This window comes from Scatophagus argus, chromosome 7 (genome assembly GCF_020382885.2).
Source record: "Scatophagus argus isolate fScaArg1 chromosome 7, fScaArg1.pri, whole genome shotgun sequence".
Lineage (NCBI taxonomy): Eukaryota > Metazoa > Chordata > Actinopteri > Scatophagidae > Scatophagus > Scatophagus argus.
In genome coordinates this window covers 22018124-22044245 of record NC_058499.1, presented here as the reverse complement: position 1 = coordinate 22044245, position 26122 = coordinate 22018124, and the positions used below count along the sequence as shown (strand labels likewise).

At 39.3% G+C, this 26122-nt stretch overlaps 1 protein-coding gene across 3 annotated transcripts in view; it reads left to right on the top strand.

The window, feature by feature from the left end:
• Positions 1 to 20287, top strand: part of spon1b (spondin 1b) — an 82493-nt gene extending 62206 nt beyond the window's left edge. For 2 of the 3 annotated variants that reach the window (XM_046393847.1, XM_046393849.1), the window contains 8 exons: positions 3287 to 3427; positions 3829 to 3904; positions 6612 to 6794; positions 13408 to 13578; positions 15382 to 15549; positions 15823 to 15981; positions 17657 to 17920; positions 18012 to 20287. In XM_046393847.1, coding sequence (XP_046249803.1) covers positions 3287 to 3427; positions 3829 to 3904; positions 6612 to 6794; positions 13408 to 13578; positions 15382 to 15549; positions 15823 to 15981; positions 17657 to 17920; positions 18012 to 18178 — 1329 coding nt within the window. In that variant the 3' untranslated portion in view covers positions 18179 to 20287. The remainder of the gene's footprint in view (positions 1 to 3286; positions 3428 to 3828; positions 3905 to 6611; positions 6795 to 13407; positions 13579 to 15381; positions 15550 to 15822; positions 15982 to 17656; positions 17921 to 18011) is intronic. The other variant, XM_046393848.1, reaches the window with a different exon arrangement.
• Positions 20288 to 26122: the final 5835 nt, after the last annotated feature.

The window sequence follows — 26122 nt, the reverse complement described above, 5'->3', positions numbered from 1 at the left end:
TGAGTCAGAAGTTTGTAGAGCATCAGAATGTGCTATTTAACTGACCCTATAGGTAGCTCACTATAACTAGATATAAACAGCCACATCTAGTTCTGTTGTGTTGACCACACTTTACCATAAAAGTTTAAACACCTTCAAAACAGCCATAGAGGGTGTGCTACATCTATACAATACAATAGTGTGGACTGTTAACTGTGCCTTATGCTTTAAAGGTGTGCTGATGTGGGCTGATTGTTAAAGATAAGGCAGTTGATCTAGTGAAGTATAGTCTAGTTAAAGTATATTGCATATTATTATGTGCTTCATTGTTCACTAGCTAATGACAGCAGCATTTCTTTAGACCACCACATTGCAGCATACCTGCCTGTTCCTGTGACAGACTTTAGTTTTCTACATCCTCAGAATAAAAGGTGCTCATCCATATTCACCCGCCGTTTGGAGACTACAGCAATTTATTTATAGATTACAACTTCATGAATAGGCAAGGAACTTATCCTGCTGCAGGTGGTAAATACCTTTCAAAAACTTCACTAACATAAAACTAGACGTTGTTCAATTCAGCTTTTAGTACTTGTTAAATGTGGCATTATTCTGGTCTATTCTGGTCCTGTTTTTAACCTTTTACCAGTTCCTTTATTTAATCTTCTTAGCCCTCGAACCAACACTGATGCTTGCTTCATTGGTATTTAGCCCAGTAAGTACATGTGTATTCTAAGTAATAAAATTTTATGATCATAGGGACAGTAATTAACGCAGTCAGCAATTCTGAGCACATTCAAGAGTAAAGATGGATTTATGACTTTTGCTGTGCTATATGTACATGAATCAGCCTTTGTATAAAATATAAAACATATTAAACACAACACCATTATTTAAGTCTACAGTGCATAGACATTGTCATTTCCTTGGTCTTGGAAGGTCTCATAAATTACAGTTTCCAAGCTTATAATGTATGCTTCCACATCTTACTCTGGAATATGTTCCCCTGACAACACAATGTATAAGTTTATAAGTTTAGCAGCAGATGTTGCATGTACAGCAGACATCAAATCACTGCCACCTACAGACTGAGACATGGAAGTACAGGTCTTCTAGACATTTGTGCTATCAGAAAAGCAAAGACTTGTTAATTTCTTTATGTTTGCAGTCATTACAAGTAAAGTAACAGTTATAATAATTGTCTCAAACAACTGATGGATGTCTTCCTTATGGTCTCATTCTACACAGATGTTTAACCAGAAAGTCAGTCAAACCTTTGGTGAACAGGTGGCTACAAAGAGAATCATTGGCACTGTTGTTGCAGTGCTGCAGCTGAGAATGTAGCTTCATACATCTTCTAATACTTCCATTGTAGATGTCTTACCTTTGTCTTATTCAGTACACCTGCATAAATAGAAAGGTGATTTGAAACCTGAAACAACAAGGTTGCATTAACCTTTAAGTACAAAGAGAATGATTCATGTGTGTCATGTGTTTTTATCTTTTCTCTCTGTATAGTTTTTTTTAATTTCTAACAATACATGGACAGGCATGCTTTCACACACCTGGAAACAATGCCATGAATCTCTTATTAAAGGGCTGTTAAAATGAATATAAATGATGCATAGTGAGATCAAACAGAAAAGAGGCCCCGGACCAGATGGCTTATGAGAGAAGCAGAGACTCTTTCAGGCCCCTGACACCTACCTGCCTCATTTTTGGTCAGAATAGAGTATAAAATCAATGTAGCCTTTGTAATGTTATTACTTTTTATTAACTCTGGTTTGCATGCGTAAATTACTGCTGCTCTGTTGTTCCTTTCCTCTGGAGAAATCATGTTGTTCTCTTTTTAAAAGCCAGTTTCACAGACATGCACACACTATATGCTGCTATTGAATCAGTTTTTTCATCCCACAAACAATTCCCATAGCGTAAATTTTGCCTGTTTAACTTTGATTACTCTAACCATTCCTCGGTGGAAGGCTCAGACTCTTCCTCCCAGGCTTATTTGTTACTCAGTATACAAGAACAGATGTTTTCCTCAAGGACACTAACCATTCCATTACCAAGTGTGTAATTTTTACAATGCTAATGTGGGAGGGTGGGAATAGTCTCCCCTTCAAATCATGACTGGATCGTCACCTGTAGCATCTTATGTGCGCACGTCCATTTCCCCCTGATCATTAAAGAGCTGTCAGAGCTAATTCACCTTTAGATTCACAAACTCCTGAAAGGTCCTTGCAGTGCTAAAAACTTCCTGTTATGATGTTCAGTACATCAGGTGTAGCTTCTTCTAGGTGTAAATTCATGTTCATCTCGTGTCTTTGCTCAGAAATGTTAATTTTTTTCAAGCAAAGTTAATGGGGACTCAGAGTGTTCCCTGGGCATGTACTCTATTATGGTCTGCCTGGTGGCAGTGCACTCAGCCTAAAACACAGCACTTACATTTTACCTCAGAGTATAAAGCTGCTTTGACGATTGTGTTTGTTTCCATCTGATGAAGTCCAATATCATCATCTTGTTTTGCAGCTTTGTTTTAGTCTCCAGCAACTCCACTGGAAAATGGATCTTTTGTAGCTTAATGCAGTGCTATAAATGAATAAATAAGTGAAACTGCATCTTTGTATGCGAATTTGTGTGAATATAGTGTGTGATTAATGCACATTTATGGTATTAATATGTGTAGATAATCTTTTGCTGAGGTATTGGTATCGGTTGCATTATTATAAACACAAGTGATGTAGTGCCCTGAAGACTGCATGATGGTATGATGTTGCTTTTATGATTTGAAACGGAGCGGAGTCACATTTCGTTGCAACCTGCATCCAACAGACAACAGTGGCCTACATCACTGCAATTTATTTTGAGACCATCATCACCGTGGTGCTAATCACTTAATTTGGGCACCCACTGGCAAAAACATAAATCAGTCAGCTGATAACTTCATCAGTCTGCAATTTGGTGCTGGGCAAGTAGTGAAAAGTAAGTTCACAGAGTTTGCTGCAAACAGCTGCCAGCCAAACGACTGGAAACATCACTGATGAGAGCAATAAAACTGAACAAGACTAGTAAGTTGCAGGCCATACAACCAAAATAGCTAAAAGATGCTAAAGCGTTCCGTAGGGCTGAGGGGAACTGCAGAGTCTGGTGATGTGAGTTCATCCATACAAGCAACACCTTTTAAATGGCACAACAGTCATTTGATCCATTGTGCACATGAAAATATCGATTCTAACAGCTCTAACCCTTGCGTGCTATGCTGTACATCTAATTTGTTCACTTACACAGTCATTGTGCCCTGTTTCAGTCGCCAAACAAGCCATCCATTCCTCAAGAGAAGATCAGACCCTTGACCAGTTTGGACCACCCCCAGAGCCCGTTCTATGACCCTGAGGGAGGGGCAATTACCCCAGTTGCCAGAGTGGTGGTGGAACGCATTGCTAGAAAGGTACAATGTAGTATGTAATTATGTGTGAAGTGAAACTTTTAGAAATGATCTGACAGTGGACAGTAATAATAATAATAATGCATTTTATTTATAGGTGCCTTTCTAGACACTCAAGTATACACATACAGACAGACATGACATTAAAGGCATGTTTTGTTTTACACTATATTTTACTCAAACTGTTGGTCTTTACTGTTGACCGTGTTAACACAAAACTCTGAAATTCTACTGCCACACATACAGTCAATGTCTAATGTTGTAGTAACAGTTTCCACAGGTATTGGTCAAACTACCATTTTTAAAGACAACTTTCATGTTCAAAGATTATTTTGTCTTGTTAGAAACTCTGGAAAATTTTTCTATGTGTGTGAGACTGCATTTTTTGTTGTGTGTGCACACAGGGAGAGCAGTGTAATGTGGTCCCAGACACCATAGATGACATTGTAGCTGATATTGGACAGGAGGAGAAGGTGGAAGGTACAGTAAATGCACACACGCATGTGCACACGAATTCACACACATAACAAGATACAATGTATTAACTTAATTGTTTTCTCAGTTCATTTAATATTTGCAAAACATTCACTTTAACTACGGACCTACAGACTGAGCCACTGACGGTGTATAGATGGACAGTAAGAGGGCTCTCCTGGAGTTGCCCCTCCATGTTAGCAGATGCGACATGGTTAAAACTAAAGACTCAAATTACAAAATAAATTTTTCTCAAATATGGATTCTGTCATTTTAGGTAGTTCTTATCACACTTATATATGTTCAGTTGTTCATTTCTGATAACTTTTGTTTGAATGGGTGATTTGATGCTATAAAGACGGTTTGAAATGTCATGATATACATCATCTGTGCATGGTAGCACTGAAATTCGGGATAATTTGACTTCACTTTTGTACAGTGGGAGAAAGCGGTTCAGTGTCTTATGATTTCCAAGGACACACACGTAGCTCATTACAGACACTGCTGGTCTAAATAGGGTCTCAGATGGGCTCAGGTAAGATAGTCATAATACGCACCTGGCAGGGATTTGTCTACACCCTGCTGTGATGGCTGTGATCGTCTTGCTACTGCTGCAGAGCAACACGACTGTGTCGGGAGTAAGTCCTGTCTTTGTCAAACATATTTTAGATTCTAAGACGCATCACAAATCTTATCACGCCATACCATAGTGTTTATAGCTGCACTGCACATGAAATCAAATTAAATTTCTTTTTCTGTCTGTGATATTTAATATTTGTTTTTGCTGTGGTATTTGTATACAGGACAAAAAGCCTGTATCTTAAAAATTACATTCACATACAACCCACTAGCAATACATTTTTTTAAGAAAAGTAATACTTGCCAGATCTTACAGATCTTACTGTATTCCATGAGTTTCCCAGCATTATCCACACCACTCGAGGCACTTGGTTAAAGAGAAGTTCAGCATTTTGGGAAATATATGTACCCGCATGATCATTTCACCCCTTCTGTACGACTCCATGTAGACTCATTATGTGGAGCTGTGCAAGCATTGCGGGTGATTTCTTCATTGTGTGTTGTATATATGAATGTTAATAATTTACTTTGATGATTGGAGAGATTTTTTTTTAATAATTTTAAACATGCAGTAATATCATTGCAGCAAATACAGTGGGACCTTTAAGCAGCAAAACTAAGAGCTGCAGTTAAAATGTTGACATGGCGGAGGAAACTTTCCAGTCCTTACAGCTCTGATGGAGTTCAGGATTAATCAGAAGGACGGCTGCTTTATTCCATTACTCACTCGCAACATTTTCACTGTTTAAACCTTGACCACGCATAACCTTAGATGTGTGGTACACAGAGTATTATTTAACATTAGATCCTGACCAATCCTCTTGACACATTGAGGGATTTAAATAATTAATGAAGATAAGCTTCGGTCTTTCGTGCATAAATGCGCACAGTATCCCTCCTAATGAGAGACACTCTGAAATATTTCTGCTGCTCAAGAATCACTGAATCTCACTAATATTTTCTTCATTAGAGATTTATTATTTCTCCACCAAAACCTCATCCACTGTTTGTCAGATTAACAAAAACTATGCATCATTATAGTCAGGTATGAAGCTAGAGTCAGGAGACAATAAGTTTAGTTTATTAGCTTAGCTTAATTTCTGAACAGATACATTTACACTGCCTTCAAATGTGGCCCTTCAGAACAGGCGTTAATACTTTTGATTTGGAATGAACAAACAGTGCTGTGACCTCAGAGCTAGTTGTTCTTTGTTCTTATTGTGGACCCATAAATGGGCTAAACATGACAAACTGATCCATGGCAGTGTTTGTGTTGTACATAGATTCTTTTTGCTCATTTTTATTTAGAGTGGCCTTCGGTAGTGTGCAAGATTTTGCCCATGCAGCAGAATTCTTAACAAGGATCTCCTGCCGCCTAATAAATGTCCTCCCCACTCAGCCATAGACCATTTGCTTCTTCCCTTCTTCCTTCTTCCTCTTCCCCTAATTTACCTGTCCTCATTTTCCCTCTTCTTTGTGTGAGAAGGTGTGTGAGATGACACCAGGGAGGCAAGTTTCTTTTCTGGCTGTCCCCCTTAGTCTGCCTAGAGCTTTCACTTACACATCAACTCAACCATCCTCTTACCTCCCTCTCTGCATCTTTAGCTCCTTTCTTCCCTCGTTCTCCTCTGTCATTACACTTTATCCCAGAGAATTGGACCCACTCAGGTTTGTCCCTGAGGCCTTTTCTCTCTCGCCTCTCCTCTCATTTTCTCTGCTTCTCTGAACCCTCGAGAGAGAATTATTAATTGAAGCTCGTACCCCTCCTACTTCTTGTAGCTCAGCTACCACTGATAATTGGGCAAGACACTCACAAATCACACTCTACTCTTTCTCCCCAACTCTATCCCTTCACTCCTTCCTCTCCCCCTCAGATATCACTCTGTGGCCTCTTGGGGTCCAGTACCTGTGCTAATCATATTTTGGATACAATGTCAAATAATCACTGTCACCCCAGTCTCCCATCCCCCACCCCTCTTCTTTATTGTGACAAATCTGTTCAGCTGCTAACAATGAGCATCTTATCCTAGTCAATCAATGAAAGAGTACAGTATTTTAATAAAAGAAAGAAATATCTCTTTTCCTTTGGGATCTCCTCCATTCACCAAACATTTGCGTGTGGTTTCTCTCTTAGATGACACACCAGAAACGTGTATTTACTCAGGCTGGTCTCCCTGGTCGGCGTGCAGCAGCGCTACATGTGAGAAAGGCCGTAGGATGAGGCAGAGGATGCTGAAGGCCCAGCTGGACCTCAGTGTACCATGTCCACATACCCAAGATTTCCAGCCCTGCATGGCACCAGGATGCAGTATGGAGGGTAAAAACACACACACACACACAAACACACACATAAACAAGATTTCTCCTTGAAAAGTTGTTAGGCTCGGTGGCTTTTGACCGGGGTCGACAGCCCAGGATGTGCTCGTAAGCTTTCCAAACGTAATGAGCCTCCCACTGTAACTGTAGTTTAAAAAACATCTTGAAAATTAGTCCCACACAGGAGGATATGCTTATCTCCTGATTCAATACTGTCACCAAACTTGGATGCCAATTTGATTCCGAACTTATTTTCAATTGAATGCATAGATTGCATAGGTTTCCAGTCTTTTGCTCCAGTATATTGTGTGCCAAACCATTCACAAATACAATATGCAACATAACTGGCAAATAAGATAGATGGTGTGTAACTTTTTTTATTTTAAAAAGGTTGACTGATAAATTAATGAATTAAATTATTTTCAAAATCGCTGCACAGGAACAGACTGAGCACAGAGTTATTTTCATCAGCATGGAGTTGATTTAGTGTAAATCTGCAGTTGTTCATGTTTGTTACTGCTGAAGCTTGCTACCTGACTAATGTTAGTCTCTGGGTGGTGAAAGTTCATGAAATACGTCGTATTGGTCTTTCAAAGCTAATTATTGAGTCAATAAATCAAAATATAGAAGCAATAACTTGCCTTTTGTGAAGATAAATTACAAGACCTACTGATCAACCACAACACCACTGAGAGCTGAAGTAAATAAAACTAATCATATCTTTACAATGCAATGTTCCACGGGGATACCTTGGGTTCTGGCAAGCATGTGGATGTTCTCTGACAAACACCACCCACCTAAACATTGAACACCAAATACATCCCTCCATGGCAACGGTTCTTCCCGTCAGCAGCTGTCTCCCCCCCTGCTGGACCATCCATACCATCTTTTGAAAATAGCTCAGGAATGTCTCAAGGACCGCAACAACGGCCTGCAGACTCCCCAGATCCCATAGTGAATGAGACTGCATGGAATGCACCGGAATAAGCCAAATCCACCCTCACACCAGTGTCCAGGTGTTACGCTGCCCTTACATTTGTGTTCCGCTTTTTTGTATTCCTTCAGCATCACTTTGACTCATATTTAGAAAACAGATTTTCTGGTGAGTTCCAGTGCTTATGTCTAGCAGCGGGGTACGCTTAGGCTTGCAGTACACTGATGGAAACTCTGCAGATGTGGGGTACAGTGACTGCATAAAATTATGGGAAATTACTCACCTCTTCTTGCTGAGAAAATGTATGGAGGGAGTTCTTGGAGCATGGCACTCCACTGTAAGTGCTAAGTGGTCAGCTGCACTTGTGCTGGGCAAAGGTGCACTTATATAACCACATTGATATAATTAATGGAGGGTTTGGAGGAGACCAAGCATTTTCATCCAATTTTCCTGCAATAAATAACATTTATTTGGTCTTGTGGAAGCATTTTTAACACAGGAGGAGAGCAGCTCATTCTTCATTTCCCTCATTACACTGAATGTAACAGTTCTTTAATTCTCTCTAAACAGGGCGAAAAAGGAAGCATTTTCTCACTAATGAGCATTAGGGCTCATTAAAACCTGGAGCATGCCATTTGTTACCAAGCTGTTAAATATTCAGTGGCTAACAACTTTAGCTGCTGTCAACAACATGCAGAAATACTTCAAAACATGATGGAGAGGTAAATGGGGCCTATAGTTTATGAGTGACACTTATGTGAATTTTTAGCCTTGCTTGTCTTGCTGCTCTGGGGATGCAGCAAGACGAACGTGCTACGTGCAACATGATTAAAACTATTGTGCTATTTTTTTTTCCTCTGTTTACCTAAATAATAAAAAAATCTCAAACTTTCCATAACTCATTTAATCACTGATGTTTTTGTTGAGCTGACATCATGAGACTATTAACCTTATACTGTATACGCCACACACAGTCTACCTCTTGCATTATGAATTCATACTTGTGGTTCCAAACATTTCTTCTCTTCAACCAGTTTTCAAAATTTAGCAGAGAACACTTTCTTCTGCTTTCCGTCACTTTCCACACAAAAAAACAAAAATGAAAAGACTAGATCTTATTTAGCAGCAATACGATTAACCATATAGAATCCTCCTAACCTCTTTCCCTGGAGACCCCCCCACCCCCATCCCATGCTTATCTCCAAATAAATCTGAGCTTGACTGACCCAGACCCTGCTCTTTATCAGTAGTCTCAATATCAATGTAGTCTCCTGTTTTGTTTTTTTTTTGTTTTTTTTTTTATCTCCTTGCCAAAAATTTTGTTTTGGTTCATGCTGCCATTAACTAGTTTCTTGCCACAGCTGACACATTCTGGCTAAATCCTGTCCCACCCTTCAGTAAAACCAAAGTTAAGATAACCTTTTAGATATGCTTTTTCTTTTTTTTCTCTTTTCTTTTTTTTTTTTAAGCAGCAGTCTTATGTCTCTCAGCCGTGTCAGCCATGTCAGTCAGTCATTGAATACTGATGCTTTGACAGCAGGAAAAAAACCCGATGAAGCCAACGGACAGCACAGGTCACAGAAATGTGATTAAGGAATGTTTTTCAGAGAGGATAAAATAATATAGCCTATTTTTGAAACTAGTTTTATATACAAATTTTTTTTTACATAAATTATTATTATGATTTTAGCAGCAGTGTATAAAATACACATTCTACATGTACATTCACACAAACATGTACACATTCATATGACCTAAAATAAAAAAAAAATGTATTGCATAAATATAAGCACACTGATATTCCTTTCTCCTGCACTCGGTGCTTCATCAGATAAGTAAATTAAAACAGGTGGCAGCTCCATGAAAGAGAATCAGAGGACTGAAAGCACAAGCTGGCTGTAAAAGGCAGTGAAGCCCACACATATCTGAAGTTGTTATGAAAGGGAAATGTCACAAAATACAGTAAACCCCTAATCAGACATTGTAAACATTGCTGATTGGTTACCCTAATTACTTCAGTGAAACGTAACAGATTATGTGGATTAGCTGTTAATGCTGAGTGTTCTCCTGCACCCAGGATACTTAAACCAGGATTTAATTGTGTTTGTCTTTGACTAAAAGAAAGCAACGCACCATGCTTTCATTGTTATGTTAAAGATAACAGAACCAACAAGAGGATTGTGTGTATTCTGGAACCTCATTAAGCTGCGGAAACGAAATGAAGATGCAAAGACACAGACGTATTTAACAAAGCGGAGATTCACTGTAATCCCAGTATCAAAGCTGATGACAGATGTGTTTTGAGCAAATTAGCATCAACTTTTCTCAATTCCTCCCTGTTGTTGTCAAAGGGGAAACTTTTCTTTCTGGGTTTCTTCAAAGTTGACAGCTTGATGCTCTTTTACTGCAAGTAACAACCCTCGATTCCGCAACAAAAACAAGCACAAAACCCCAGGAGTTTGCCTTTGTCCAATTTCCAGTGAAGTTGTCAGTTTGGAACAAATGCTGAGAGGCAGCACAGTCAGCATCTGTCTTCTCCCGTCTCACTCTTCTCCCCTCTCTCTCAGCATGTCTACAGTCATCAGAGGAATGAATCCCGGATTGTTCAAGGCTGAAGGAGCTTCTCACAAACACACTCAAATGCACACACACACACGTATACTTCCATCCTTCAATGCTCCTCTTATCGATTATCAGACAGCAACACGGATAGCTTTTTGTTCCTGAGCTCCCCTCCTTTGTTTTCATTTAGCGCTCCGTTAGCGTGCAGTGGGAGATTGATAATTGTGAGGTTCATGGTGGGGCAGAATAGGGGCCGACACTCGGGGTGATTAATATTCCTGGGAACCACTTTGGCTCTCTGGAGACCTCATCCAAGCTGGATACCTGTATCTTTTATTAATGATTCACTTAGTTCTCCTTTATTAGGCCACGGACGGCTAGAAATGCTGTTGTCAGTTTGTTGGAAGGCAGAGAGTGCAAGACAGTCAAGTGTGAGTCAAAGAAAGTTGTTTAAATTTCTAAATAAAATCCTATTTACAAGGCCTGTTTGTGCACAATCGTCTCTTTTTGACACCCTGCCTTCTGCTCACTTTTAATATTCTGTCTGCACAAGGACTACGATGTCAGAGGAGATGTTTAAAGGAGACGGCAGTAAAAGGCAGTTCGACTCTTACAGTGACTCTCTGTAAGTGAGGAACAGGGAGATCTTGAAGCACCATGCTGGGTAATAGTGATAGAATACACCAGAGTGGAGCCTCGTTAAGCCAGAGAAGCTGCAGTTCACTTTTCAGCTAATAGAAGCCAGGGTCATACATATTGACTTTCACTCCCTCAGGTCCATGCTGTGAACAGGACTTTCCCGCAGGCAACTTGCATTATTAAAAGACAGCTTTTTCAAAAAGGTACATGCCATTTTGAGATGACTTAAGAGACAGAAACCCAAGCAGCTGTTAGAGAGAACTGTGTGTAGGAGAGTGTCCCGTAACTGGAGGACCTGGGTTCAGGTATAACCGCCAGGCATCCCCACTGACGCCTTCTTCAGAGTGAAGCAGAAATAGCTCAGTTGGGAGAATGTTAGACTGAAGACATAAAGGTCCCTGGTTCCATCTGGGGGTTCAGCAGAGCGGTGTGTATTGCTGTTTTGTAGCAGTTGTTATTAAAGGTCAGTACTGTCTTTATTTAGCGTTCCCATATCGTGCAGTATGTTTTCATGTGGGTGTCTTCCCACAGTGGGTCACATTCATCTTCCTCCTAATATATGATGACATAAAATTGCTTCCTGAATGATAAATAAATACTTAAATAAATGCTGTAATAAATAAATCAAAACTAAACACAATTCTGAATAAAAAAAATTAAAGGTGAAAAATGTATGAATGCTTAATTAAATTTATAAATAAGTTAGGGACAATGCTACTCCGAGAATGGAATGAATGAATTCAGATTTTAATTAACAGAAAAGGAAAAAACTAAATATAAACATGAACACAGCAGTTGCTAATAATAACAATGATAATAATAATAATAATATGAAAATGATGATGATGATGATGATGATGAATGAATTATTTTGTTGATAAATACATGCATTTACTGACCTCCCTGTAAAGGACTGTTGGTCAAACCAGGCAGAGGCAAAAGATCCAGCCTCATTAATGTGCAAACACAGATATACACACAGGAAGAAATATAGCAGTATTATATAAATACATGTAGATTAAGAGGCCTTGCACAAACAGGCTAAACTTATCTCTGTCCATAGTCATTGTGAACTTCTATTAATTAGACTGTTTATTTGTCTTTATGTATTTATTTCAGCTTTGATCATATAATATATCACACAGAATATATAAATATTAATGTGATTAATAAGCCATTTTTTTACAGTAACTTCTCCTTATTGGGAACTAAACAGTTTGAGTGTTTAGTTTTGTCTAAAATACTTACTAAGTACTGTTTAGCAAAACACTGATCATCAAATTTCTGCAAATGTATAATATGTGCTTACAAAAAAAGTTTGACATGCAAATGAAGTTGCATCTGAGTGCTTCAGAAACGATTGTGTTCTTTCACCAACAACATTGTTTAATTTAGGGGAAACATGTCCAGTCCTGTAATCCAGGATGATAAACACTGCTGTAGATTAGAGTTCAGAAATGGTGAATCCACATTAAATATGAAGTACAGCTCACACCAGGACAACATCACACACAGAATAAATTTAACCCATAATAGTGGTAGGCCCTCTGATAAAACACAACCAAAACGCCAGTAGCTATTTGAATAATCAAACATTTTATTTAAAAGAAATATTCTTTTAAACACTGCAGTGAACTGCAGAGTGTTTAATAAAATAACCAGAATACTTAAATAACAAAAAAGGAGTGGTTAAACAAATTAAAATGTGACTCACCAGTTTATCTTTATGTAAGTATAGAGAACAAAAAGCACAAATGCATCATCAACAAAGATTACAATCTTTAAAACTCCACCTGATCTATCGGCAAGTGTTCTCCTGAAAGTATTTAACTATAGAATGACCATCCAAGAAAACAGCCATGCCCTGCATTGCTGTTAATTGAGTTAATATGTCCTCTTAAAATACACACAGTGTCATAACGTGCACAGTTTAATTTGAAAAGAAATTAGACAGGGTTACTTGTGTTGTTATGTAAAAGGAGCACCCTGTCTGCCACGGGCTGTGTGCTTTATGGCCAAACAAAAGTTTGAAAGAGAAGTAATAAGAAAATCCAGCCCACAAGTGCTACATAATGATTTTGATGTCAAACAGATGTAAAACAGACTTAAGCAGCGAAAGCTGATTTTCATTAGCAATCCCTGTAAACTGCAAGAGGTATAGTTCTGGAATGTTGTTGTGTTTCATAGTGCATCCAAAACAGAACCTTTTGCAGTGGCAGCCAATATTATTTGGCCAAAATTAGCTTGATTATGTTGCTCATTAAATAAATGGTCAACTTCAGTAGTGGACCTACTTATGTACTGCACCTGCAAGTCATCACAGGACACACAAGCCCTTTTTACAATAGTGCAGTACTTTTTCCCAATAGTAAATAATCAAAGAGAAAATAAATAAAAAAGAAAAGATTTAGACGTTCCTGTAACAATAATCTGTTTCATAATAGATCTTGCTGTTGTGTTTTCTTTTCCTGGTGGGCAGAGCCATCGACGTGTATGATGTCGGAGTGGATCAGCTGGTCAGCCTGCAGCGTGTCCTGTGGGATGGGGATGAGGTCTAGAGAGCGATATGTCAAACAGTATCCTGAGGACGGCTCGCTCTGCCAGCTCCACACTGAGGAGACAGAGAAGTGTGTCGTCAATGATGAATGCTGTGAGTCTTTCTTTTTGTGCTGCTGTTTGCCACTGTGAGTGTGAGCATTGTGGTTTTCTTTCTTTCTTTTTTTTGTTATCCCCCTTATACCAGGGTTACATAAAATAGGACCATTAATTTATGTTTTCAATGAAAGAATCTATGAGAGGGCAGCACGGTGGTGCAGTGGTTAGCACTGTCGCCTCATAGCAAGAGGGTTCCAGGTTTCTGTGTGGAGTTTGCATGTTCTCCTCCTCCCGCGTGGGTTTTCTACAGGTACTATGGCTTCCTCCCACAATCCCAAATACATGCACATCAGATTAACTGGTTACTCTACATTGCTCCTAGCTGTGATCGTGTGAGTGGTTGTCTGTCTTTGTGTGTCAGCCCTGTGATCGACTGGCGACCAGTCCAGAGTGAACCCTGCCTTTTGCCTGTAGTCAGCTGGAATAGGCTCCAGCCCCCCTGTGACCCTGATGGATAAGCAGTATAGAAGATGGACAGATGAAATTATGAGAAATTTCCCACTGTGGAACTAATAAAGGCCTGTCTGATCTCATCAAAAATTTTCCAATCAAAAGTTTTTCAAAAGCTGTGACTGTGTTTCCCTGGTAACACCTGATGGCTTGACTGATACCTTGAACAGTCATTCCCATCCCATAAGGTTCCTATGCCATGGAAACATTCACTGTTAAATAGGACAAATCTTTAATATGACTTAGCAACAGAGATATTTCCAGCCTGCTCTGCCCTGACTCAGCTGTGAGCCAGAAAGCTAATGTTATGCTAGCAAGATTCAAAGTCAAGAACGTTGCACACGGTTGACATGGTTTTAACAGTAAATATAACAGGACAGTATGTTTGTGTATTTAGCTAACCAGCCATGTCACTCTCCTTATATCAATGTCAAGATTCTCACCATGTGCTCTGCCAGCCACAGTCTGAAGTATAGTGTTGAATAGTGAATGAGATGTGAGCTGAACTCTTATGTTATAGCCTACATAGGAAGTTCAGAGAGGCAGTGAAGGCTGAAGCTTCTGTATTACAGTCGCCATCCTGTGGTGAGGATGAGACACTGCAGGACTACACTCAGTGTTGATATTCAGATTGTTTTTTTAATGTAATTTATTTTTAATGTCGTGAAACTACTTAGTAGGTGGCCATAATCAGGAGTTAATGGAAACCCTACAGCCAATCAGATCTGTATATTCATCCAGACAATGGTATAAATCATATATAATGCACAGCTAGTGACCATATGTAATATATAAGATATATATAAGAACTATATACTTCTGTTATTATCAATCATGTTCAAATGTGCTTATGGTGTCCTTGGTATGCTATCATTGATTTTGAGTTAATTAAATTAAAATTTTCAATTGTCTACAATTTCACTGGTGAAAAGTAATCAAGTACTCAATTTTGAGTTACTTTATCCAGATATTTCCAAGTGATGTTATCCTTTACTGCTATGCCATGACAGAAGCAAACATGTACTTGTACAAACAATGTACTTTATAATCTAACTACAAAAGTTACTTTTCGGATTAAGATTTTACATGGAAAGGATCTGATCAGCTTCTCGCATAGGATTCATTGTTACTACAGCAGCAGCAACAGGAGAATACAAAGTAGCTGAAATTTGCTTCAGCTGCTACATTCCAATGCTGCTTGCATTCTGAAACATAAGTAATAATAAAGCAATGTTATGATACAATACGATACTTACTTACAGACTTGATGTAGTTTGTGATGGAAGTTGTTAGATACCGGAACACTGACGTGTTTATATTGGGTTTTGGTATTGTTTCCTTCCCACAGCACCCAGTAGTTGTGTGGTGACTGAGTGGGGAGAGTGGGACCCATGCAGTGTCACCTGTGGGTTGGGCATGAGACGCCGTGAGCGCATGGTGAAGATGCCTCCTATAGACGGTTCTATGTGTAAGACTGAGGTGGCGGAAGTGGAGAAATGCATGATGCCAGAATGTCGTAAGTTTTCAAACATTAATTTCCTTTCATTCTGATGGCATTGTAGTATTATATATCAGTTTTGAATATTTGTCTGTAAATTTACACTTCTCTTCAGTTCACTGTGGTGAATAAGTAAACTGATGGGAGAGAGAGATGCTGTACATAAGCATGAATCAAGTTGAAAAAATAATGAGCAATATTTCATGAGCTTCAATATGAAAAGCACAGAAAATGCATTCAACTGACTGTTTAACGTGATAATCAGCACTGCGTGTTTGTTTGTGTCTGCAGATACCATCCCCTGCATGTTGTCACCGTGGTCCGACTGGAGCGAGTGCAGCGTGACGTGCGGGCGAGGCATACGAACACGTCAGAGGATGCTGAAGTCTGATCCTGCAGAGTGCATCGAGGAGCTGGAGCAGACCGAGAAGTGCATGTTGCCCGAGTGCCGTAAGTAGAGAGCTGGTGCTCTTCATCTCCTTACTTTCACAAGGCTGTTTTTGTCCCCTCTGTTAAAGACAATTTTTCTTTTTACCGTCTGGGTTGATAGAAGTTTTGGGCATCATTTCCAACAGCGTAGTTCACAAATGTGCTGACACAGCTGGGAGGCATGTAAAGGTCAGTAAGTGCTCAGAGGGTCAGCCCGGTCTTAAACAAGTCCTCATTTTTACATGAAAATGCACATTGACCATGTTGCCTAATCAAATTTACAGAAGTGAAATGAATGATTAAAATTGTTGGAAATACTAGTTTGGTTTTGTAGAGGCATAAGTTTGAATGACTTTACTTACTGCAATGGAAATTCATCCATGATTAAAAAAAAATAGACATTTGTGGTTCATTCACTTTAGTCTTATTTTCAAATAAATAATTACAACCTGTCCAATCATGTGACAGTTGCTCACTCTGCCCTTATACTTGCTTGCTTTCTTAGATATGATTTGTGGTGTTGACACATTTTGTAAGGTTTTATTTCATATATGTATTCTTTTTACAGTTTTTCATTTTAAGGTATCATTTCATAATTAGTAACAATACGTGCCAGATTCCCTAGTCCCTAGATTTCCACAATTACACTGAGAAAAATGTTATTATAACTGACAGGATTGACTGAGTGTCACCAGTGGCCCAGCTCACTGATCACTCATAAATGACTTGGCCCTTTGCCTTTCACATCTCCATAGCCAATGACTTCATTTACTCCCCATATTCACACTCCATTTCATTAATTATCCAACATGCCCCCTTCACCTTCCCTCTGACCTTGTTAATATGTAGAGCCAAATGTCATGGAGGTGGCAACTCAAAGAGTCAGGGGTAGCAAGGATAGGAAAATAATGAATCCTCAGACTTCAGAGTGAAAGTAACAGGCTTTAAAGCAGCTCAGGGCTACGATGATGGGAGTCCATTCTTTACACTGCCAGTAAGACACTACAGTACAATCCAAAAAGTCCCGCTGAGGTAACATGTCACAGTGGTTAATCTGAGACAATTTTTTTTCTGGAAGTTTATCACAAGAGTTTATCTTCCGTGACCAATTTGAATTAAACACTCTTTGAAACAGTATAACTTTGGTCATGTTACAAAGTAGTTCACCAGGAATATGCACTTGCATGTGTTTAATTAGTCAGTACAGCAACTTGGAGCAGAAGCTGAACCACGTTAAGCTTGTTTGATGTGCCCAGCACGTTTTGACATCTGAGGAGACAGCTGGTCAGTTCAAATGAATGAGACCACAGCATTTTTGTAATGCAGGTCTGGGCACAGCTTTAGTGACAGTTTAAGAACTAGAAATGAGACAAAATAAATACAAAAAAATTTACTATTTTCTGCTTAGTCACCTTAAGGCATAAACTCTGCAGATTCAGTCTGGTTTTAGAAGTTCACTATGTTTGATACATTTATATATGTCACAAGTACAACTCTGAAGGCTGAATGATTACTTGGACTTCTGACAAAGTCCAAAGTTTTGATTGTCTGTCTTTCAGTTCAAACAGTCGGTCGGTATCCAGATTTATAAACTTTAGATATCTAGATTTTATGTTACTTATAAGTCTGCCTCCACTTTTATTGGTTCTTTCTCTGACATTTCTTCTTGTTCACTTCCTCCTGTTCTTCCTTCCAGCTGTCGACTGCATGGTCTCTGAGTGGTCCGAGTGGTCCGAGTGCAACAAATCCTGTGGTAAAGGACACACCATTCGGACCCGTATGGTCAAACTGGAGCCACAGTTTGGTGGCAGCCCGTGTCCCGAGACCATCCAGAGGAAGAAGTGCAAGATCAGGAAGTGTCGATCAAAAACAAAGGAGGAGAGAGGTGGTGGAGGTGGAGGAGGAAAGAGAAGGAGACGGGGTAAACAGGGAAGAGATGGAGCAGTCGAGGAGCAGCCAGGTTGGAGAGAATCATCTGTTACGTTTTCATTATTATTAAAATTGCTACATAAGACCAGATTTGAAATGCTGCTGGATTTGGTTTGTTCCAGCAGGTTGCAGGATGAAGACTTGGACCAGCTGGACAGACTGTACCAAACCATGCGGAGGAGGGATCCAGGAACGTTTCATGACGGTGAAGAAAAGAGCTAAGGGCACTCTGCTGTCCAGCTGTAAAGACCGGAAAGAGATACGCGCCTGTAATGTTTATCCCTGCTAGGGGGCACTGCTGCGCTACAGAGGAGTGCGGGGGAGCAGTAAGGGTTTATTTGACAAAGATGATGGGGATGAAGGTGGGAGGTAAAGGTGAAGGTGAGATGATGGGTTGACACTTTGGAAAAAAATGAGTTTAGGTATGTAGAGGGCGGGGGAGAAGAAAGGATGAAAAAAGAAGATGCTGATGTGTTGTTTAGTGAAGTCATTGTAGGCATTTAGTTCACAAGACTGACTTTTGGTTTAGACCACAATGGAAGTGTTATCTGTGTCCTGCAAAAATATTAGCTTTTCAGGAATTTTAGAAAAATAATCAAATACAGTAGCTTTTCCACTGAAACATACAGCTTTTGTTTGTGTATTTTCAGTAGTTTTGGCCCCTGGGGTATAAAATAGGGGATTGGGATCCCATTATTTCCTCTTGTTGACACCCATTCAATCCTATTACTGCAATTGTTTTAGAAGATAAAATCCATGGAAGCCTGGGATTTCTGGCCTATATCTGTCTCCTACTGTGTGCACTGATGGAAGGACAGCCTTCTCCACACTTTTATGATATCATTAATGATGTTCTCTAAGGATCATTAATGACACTATGAAATATTTCACCCTTGGAATGTCATTATTAACATAATATAACTGGCTAAACTTAATTTTTGTTTCTTCCTATACCTATTCATAATAAAAAGGTTGCCTGCTGCTGTGTGGCAAAATAGTTACAGAACAAGTGTAAAAGAATCAGAGCAATGCCCACCATATATCCACTTCTGCACAGGGGATAGTTCCCACATACCTATCTAAAATAACGAGAGATATATGCATCTTTTAGGTCAGGACTGCAGCCAGTAAAGTTACAATCTTCAGTGTTATCTGTGGTGTTTACAGGGCACAAAAGACTTTTGTTCCTTGGCTTAAACCTTTAAGGCAGTAAACATAAGTGCACCCTTCAAAAGGCACCAAGCCTCTGCAGAAATGCTGTCTTAATGTCAGACAGATGTCTTGAATCCCATGAGCTCCATGAAATGGATGGTTATAGCTAAAACATTAGTAGTTTGCTAAGTAGGCACACACAGCTTTGAATATGAAGCGAACACAGCAAGGCACAATATCAAACATAAAAAATAACATGGTGCATTTTCTCCACTTCCAAGATAGTTCTGAGAGCACTTATTGTTCTACTACCACATAAAATAAAAATTTAAATGAATAACTTTGAATGACTTGAAAATAATGGACACACATTAAAACAGACAATTTGTCACTGGATGGAAAAAAGACTAAACTGAAATGTAGGATTTTTTGCAGGACATCAATGCTCATACAGGAAGTCTCTAAAGACTTATGGATGTACTGTATGTCGACTATCTAACCAACGCATATAAATGACACTACTATGTAAGTACTAAAAACAACTTTCCCTAATAAACAGATACATTTAAATGGAGATGTTTTATACTGTTAAAATTAGTCTTTATATACTGTACTGCTATTTATCTGTTGTTTCAGCTGATGTAGCATTAAACCTGCGATAGCTCTCACTCTGTCAGAAGATCTTATTTTCGCATGTGCAAAAATGTATGGTTGGACAGTTCGCTCTTTCTGTCGTAGGTGTTGTCTTAAAACAGATAGCTCAATGACTGTATCTGTATCTGTTGGCTCTGGAGAACACAAATGGTTGGAGAACTAGAAGTTTCACATCTTACACGTGCTGTGCTGGTTGCAATAGAGGTTGTATGGAAAACATTGCAGAGGTTTCTACAGTATCAAAACTTGTAGGACAGCTCAACATATAGTAGACTGTTACTGGGGCCTTGGTAACAACACACTTTATTTTCATGTATGGTTTTTGTTGCGCTTTTCTTTGTATTGCCATGATATAATGCAAGTGATCTGCAAAATCTTTTTTTTAGTATTACTTTAGATTAGGTTGCATTCTTTTTCTGTTTTAATAAGAATGTCATCACCAAAGTTCTATTTTCTGTGGATGTTTTCTTGACTTTTTTGCCTTTGCTCTTTTTTGTTTTCAGGCCTCTTTCTTTTATTTCTTTGCCTCTGTATCACTGTACTATTTTCTAAGAAACCACCTTTACAATAAAAAATGTAAATGTGAAAATCATGAGGTCATTGGACTTGTGTTTGTCAGCCCTGTTGTTCTATTTGGGCCCCCTTTGACAACAAATCTAACATTGTAATGCTTTTAAAATAACTTCTTATATAGACATGATTTTGAAGTATTATGTTTTATACGATGACTCCTTTTGTTTGGAATATTTAAAAATGGACATATATAAACATTTTGTATTGTCAGTATGACATCTAAAACAATTTACTTATTTTTATCAAATGTGCAAGCCAATTTTGTTGTAAAGTGAAGGATTACCACCTCAGTACTCTTTGAGGAAAAAGCATTTGTTGACTTTGCAAATTGTTGTCAGGTAAAAAGATTTAATGAAAATCATGCAGAACAAACTTTTACTTTAGTTGGATTCATTTATTAATATTTGTTGGAAAAAGAGCATCCCTTATTGACTGCATGATCATTCATGCCTGCAGCCCGTCTGTAGTGGCAGCTTCCTCAACTATAGTAATGTACTTCGTATGTCATCCCACTAGATGGAGCTAGAAGAATTACAAATCATATAACCCATGAGGAAATCAGGACCAAGATGATACAGGGAGCAGCAAAAACAGAAGAACTGATTCAAACTCAAGCCTTAGTACTTTGATAATTAAGCTGATATGATACAACATGAGTTCTCTATATATCACTCACAATCTTCCCTACCCAGAAATGCCAAATGCCAAAACATACCCCCAGTTGATAACGCAGGCTTTCTATTACTCATTCTAGGCCTCCATGCCCACACTGAAACAACCCTCAAGGTATCAGTCTTACACCACAACCCCACCCCTCCCTCCTATAAAATCAAGGTCTCTGCACTTTGCCGATCGTCCGCATTAGGAGCGATTTGAGCAGATCACGTGCATTTAATATTGTGACTGACTTGTTTCACGGTACTGTTAACATAGATATTTTGGAAATTTGTGAATTTCATGGATAGTGGAGGTTAAGTGACGACTCTGGGGTTTAGTTATTCTTTAAGAAGGGACACCAGAGAGTGTGTTCCAACTATAGAGGGATCACGTTCCTCTGCCTCCCTAGGAAAGTCTCCAGGGTACTAGAAAGGAGAGTCCCAGCCTCGGATTCAAGAGGAACAATGTAGTTTTTCCCCAGGAATGGAACACTCGACTAGCTCTTTCCAGCCTTGTGAGGATGCAGGAGGGGTCATGGGAGTTTGCCCAACCAGTCCACATGTGTTTTGTGGACTTGAAAAAGGCTTACGACTGTGTCCCTCGAAGTATCCTGTGGGGGGTTCTATGGGAGTATGGTGTGGATGGACTGTTGCTAAGCACCATCCAGTTTCTGTATCGTCAGAGTGATAGCTTGGTTCATGTTGCCTGCAATAAGTCAAAGTTCCTGTCAGACCCTGGGTTTCTGTCACTTGGTTTTTGAGTCATGTTTTATGTGTGTCTTGTGTTTCCATGTGTTATGTTCAAGGTTATTGTCATGTCCTGTTTTTTTGAAAGTGTCACTTCCTCTGTTTGTCCTGTTTTCATGTAGCTTTGCTTTTGGTTTTCTTGATTGCTTTCTCCCTCCTAATGTGCGTCACCTGTGACTCATTGTCTTGTCTTTTTAGTCCTCGTTTTCCCAGTCACCTTTGTCAGAGCGTTTTTGTATTGTCTCCATGTTCTTCCATGCCAGGTTATGTTTCTTGTCTTGTTTCACCATGCCATGTTTTGCCAAGAGTTTTTGCCACAGTTTTCTTTGATCCCATGTCACAGTAGGTGTGAGCTTTTTCTGAGTTTTGATTATCATTAATAAAGACTATAAGTTTGGACCTCTGCCTCGCATCCCTGCCTGTTGACTCTGCATCGGGGTTCAGCTTTCTCTGCGTCAGTCTCGGTAATGCCGTTTTGTGACAGTTCCCAGTCAGGGTTGGACTCCGCCAGGGCTGCTCTTTGTCAGCAGTTCTGTTCATAACCTTTATGGACAAAATTTCAAGGTGGGTCTCAAGGATGTCAGAGTCAGTGACTTTAGGATTCTGTCTCTGCTTTTTGCTGATGACATGGTCCTATTGGCGTAATCAAATAGCGACCTCCAACTTGCACTGCAGCTGAGTGTCAAGCAGTTGGAATGAAGATCAACACTTCTCAGGCCATGGTTCTCAGCTGGAGAACCATGGCCTCAGCTCGGGATCTTGCTCATGAGTGAGGGAAAAATGGAGCGGGCGATTGACAGGTTGGATGGGGCAGAATCTGCTGTGATGCAGATGCTCTACTGGTCTGTTGTGGTGAAGAGTGAGCTGAGCCGAAAGGCTAAATTCTCGATTTACCAATCCCTCATTGATGGTCACAAGTTGTGGGTAGTGATCAAAAGAACAAGATCGCTAATGCAAGCGGCTGAAATAAGCTCCCTCCGCAGGGTGGCTGGGTTCAACCTTAGAGACAGGGTGAGGAGCTTGGACATCAGGGAGGAGCTCAGAGTAGAGCTGCTGCTCCTTTGCATCAAGAGGAGCCAGTTGAGATGGTTCCAGCATCTGGTTAGGATCCCTCCCAGCCATCTCCCTGGGGAGTTTGGGAGAAGGCCCTGGTACAGAAACAGGACAGGATGGAGGGACTACTTCTCTCACCTGGCCTGGGGAACACCTTAGTGTCTCCCCGGATGAACTAGCGCAAGTGGCAGGGTTAGAGGACATGCGTTATAACGTGAAACTTTTCATGCTTTCCAACAAAACTGCACTACCTGGAAAATCCTGCTTATCTTATCTACTGTCATGTCATCTACTTTTAGAGTGACATGTTGCCTCGAAATAGGATGAAGTTCTTGCCCTCCATCTATCAACCATAAGCGATTTGGTTAGGTTTGTCAAGATGATGAAGATGAAGATGAAGATATAGATGAAGACTCTGGATTGACTTCATACAAATCAGAAAAAAATGAAATATCAAAGGCAAGCCCATTTTTCAAATGTTCTATTTTTGATCTGAGCCTAAACTCAAAAGTGTGAAACTTAAAGCACTATTTGGTTTTTTGTTTGTTTGTTTGTTTGTTTTTTTGCATCACATTCAAAAACAAGAAATGAAAAACAAGTCACTTTCATTTTTCGATACTGAATGGAATGTCGACTGAATAAACGATACATGGATGTACATAGATCCTGCATGTTAGGTTTAACTTTAGATTTCTTTCTTGTGCACTTAAATCTAATGAACTTGTTGAACCTGAAGTTTTAGATGTTGCATTTCCACCACAAATGTAAAATTTCAGCTGCCTGTTTAAACCAACTGTGCAATACAATGTGACATTAAGTGTTATGAAGTCAGCCCACGTATCATGAGTAAAGAATGCTTTTGAATAATACATGTTAGATGAAGTACAATAGCTTTGCATCTCCTAATGATCAATATTGAATGATGTTTTGCAGTAGGATGGGCTGTGAGCATGGTGTTTCAGGTCATACAATGAGAGCAACAATTATGCTTTCAGCTTCAAAAAGGGTATCAGACAGAAGCACTTTGCGACAGTTGCCATGATAATGGCCACAGTCTGTTTCTCTTAAAACCTCCGAGACTTAGAAGTTTTTCTGAGGATATGCATCCTGAGGCAGTGGAGGGAGAAAACAGCCACATCAGACATTCAATCATTTTATTTATTTATTTTATTTTTATGTTTATCAAGGTTCCCACCAAATGGAAAATGTACTACTAAATTATTTTTAAAAAAAAAAACAAAAAGTATAAATGCGTTTGACATTTAGACTGTTGTGAGGGTGTTCATGAAATATGACTTTTTGGATATCAATAAATTAGCAAATAGATAGATAGATCTTTATTCTTGTTGAAGTATGAAAGCACCTGAAATCATTTAGACCATCAAATGATGCTAAAATCCTCAAGTGTTTATTTTTAGGTGATTTGGCAACATAGGGACATGAGAATGGTATTGACAGGAACTATTTTCATCCAAGTAACCATCTCTTCCAGCTCTTCCACCTTTCCATCTCAATGAAGCGAAACAACATTTTTAAATCACATTTTATGAAATATACAAGGTGTTTTGTAGCATTTTTATTAACATTCATTTATCAAAGCTTCATGTAAGGGACAAAGCAATGTGTCAGACAGTGGCCCACTAATTTATGCTGCTATAGGTTTAGACTGCCGGGGGACCTCCCACAACACACTGAGCTCTCTTTTCCTCTCCCTCTCCTTCTGCACACATTTATGTCCCATTAATGCATGTTGCTAATTCAACTTCTTCCCTGGAGTCCTTGTGCTTTCTCGTCTTGCAGGTTCCCATGGATCGTGGCTGGACCTCCTGCTGCGGTCCTGCTTGAAACCTACTGCAATTACTACTTTTTAGTCATAATCTATTTTAATTCTATTGCTACTCTGTACAGCTACTACCATTATTACTGTTACTAATAATCACCGTAGTACCTCCTGTATACTTCATTATCATTATCTACAGTTCCAGTGTTTCTAGTATTATCATTGCTGCTATGCATCTCTGCTTGTGTGCTCCTTCTCCCACGCCCTACCCCCTCTTCCTCTCTCTCCTTGTCTCTCTCTCTCTCTCTCTCTCTCAACCCAACCGGTCAAGGCAGATGACCGCTCTGAGGTTTCTGCCTCGCCACTGTTGCCAAGTGCTTGCTCAAGGGGGAATGTTGGGCTCTCCATATTACTATTTAATTAAAGAGTTTGGTCTAGACCTGCTCTAATTAGAAAGTGTCATGAGATAACTTTTGTTGTGAATTGGCGCTATATAAATAAACTGAATTGAATTGAATTGATTTCTGATAACTGACATCATGGTCACTTACCAAACAAAAAATAATTAAGACCGTTAATTTATATTCCCATGAATTTCTCAATCAAAATTAAAAGTTTTTCAAAAGCTGTAACTCCAACTAATTTTAAAACTCCATTTAAACCTGAGGGTTTAACTAACAATCACAGGTGGAACAATCATTAGGTTCCTGTGAACTGGATGTGAGCTGAACTCTTACGTGATAGCCAACAAAGTAAGTTCAGAGAGGCAGCTTAGGCTGCAGCTTCTGTGTTATAGTCACCATCCTGTGGTGAGGATGAGACACTGCAGGACTACACTCAGTGCTCAAATTGTTTTTTCATGTCATTTATTTCTAATGTCATGGTGTCCACAGTCAGCACATTAACAGACAGTATCACTGGAACTACTTAGTAGGTGTCCATTATCAGGAATTAAAAGTGTATGCATTTAAGCTATATTAACCCTGTTCCAGTAAACGCAATGAACAATATCAAGGAAAATGAGTCATGGGGTCAGCACCCCTACAGAGAGGTGAGGGGAGGCTACAAGACAGAAGAAACTGGATATGTAAGTGCATTATCAATATCCCTATGCATGAGTAAGAGAGAAGAGAGAGCATGGGCTGGATATAAGTTGGGAAGTTGGGGAAACAGAAGCACTGTGTGCAAGTACTGCAGCAAGTAGCATGTATACATCTTCAGCAAATTATTTAGGATCTCTTCCATACGTGTATTGATATGAACAAATCTCAAATGTGTGTCTGACATGGTTTTACAACAACGTTCAAGAGCTTGAATTTTATGTAAATTATTGCAAACACTTATCTTTGAGTTCAAGTAAGTATTGAAATTAGTAGCCCGGATTAGCTACTGCAGATAATTGCACAGTGATCTAGTTATGGATCAACTTTTCAGCTAAGCAAGTTGGCTGCATGCCATCAAGTGTTGGAAATAATTTGTTGTTCAGTAAGTGAGTTTTTTGGAAAGTTTTAGGGTTCATATATGTCGTTTTATTCTTCTGAACATGGTGTTTCCAAAATCTCTAAAACAAAGTAAAAGGCAACGTATTTTCCTTTAAATTTGTCATTTCACCAATTTG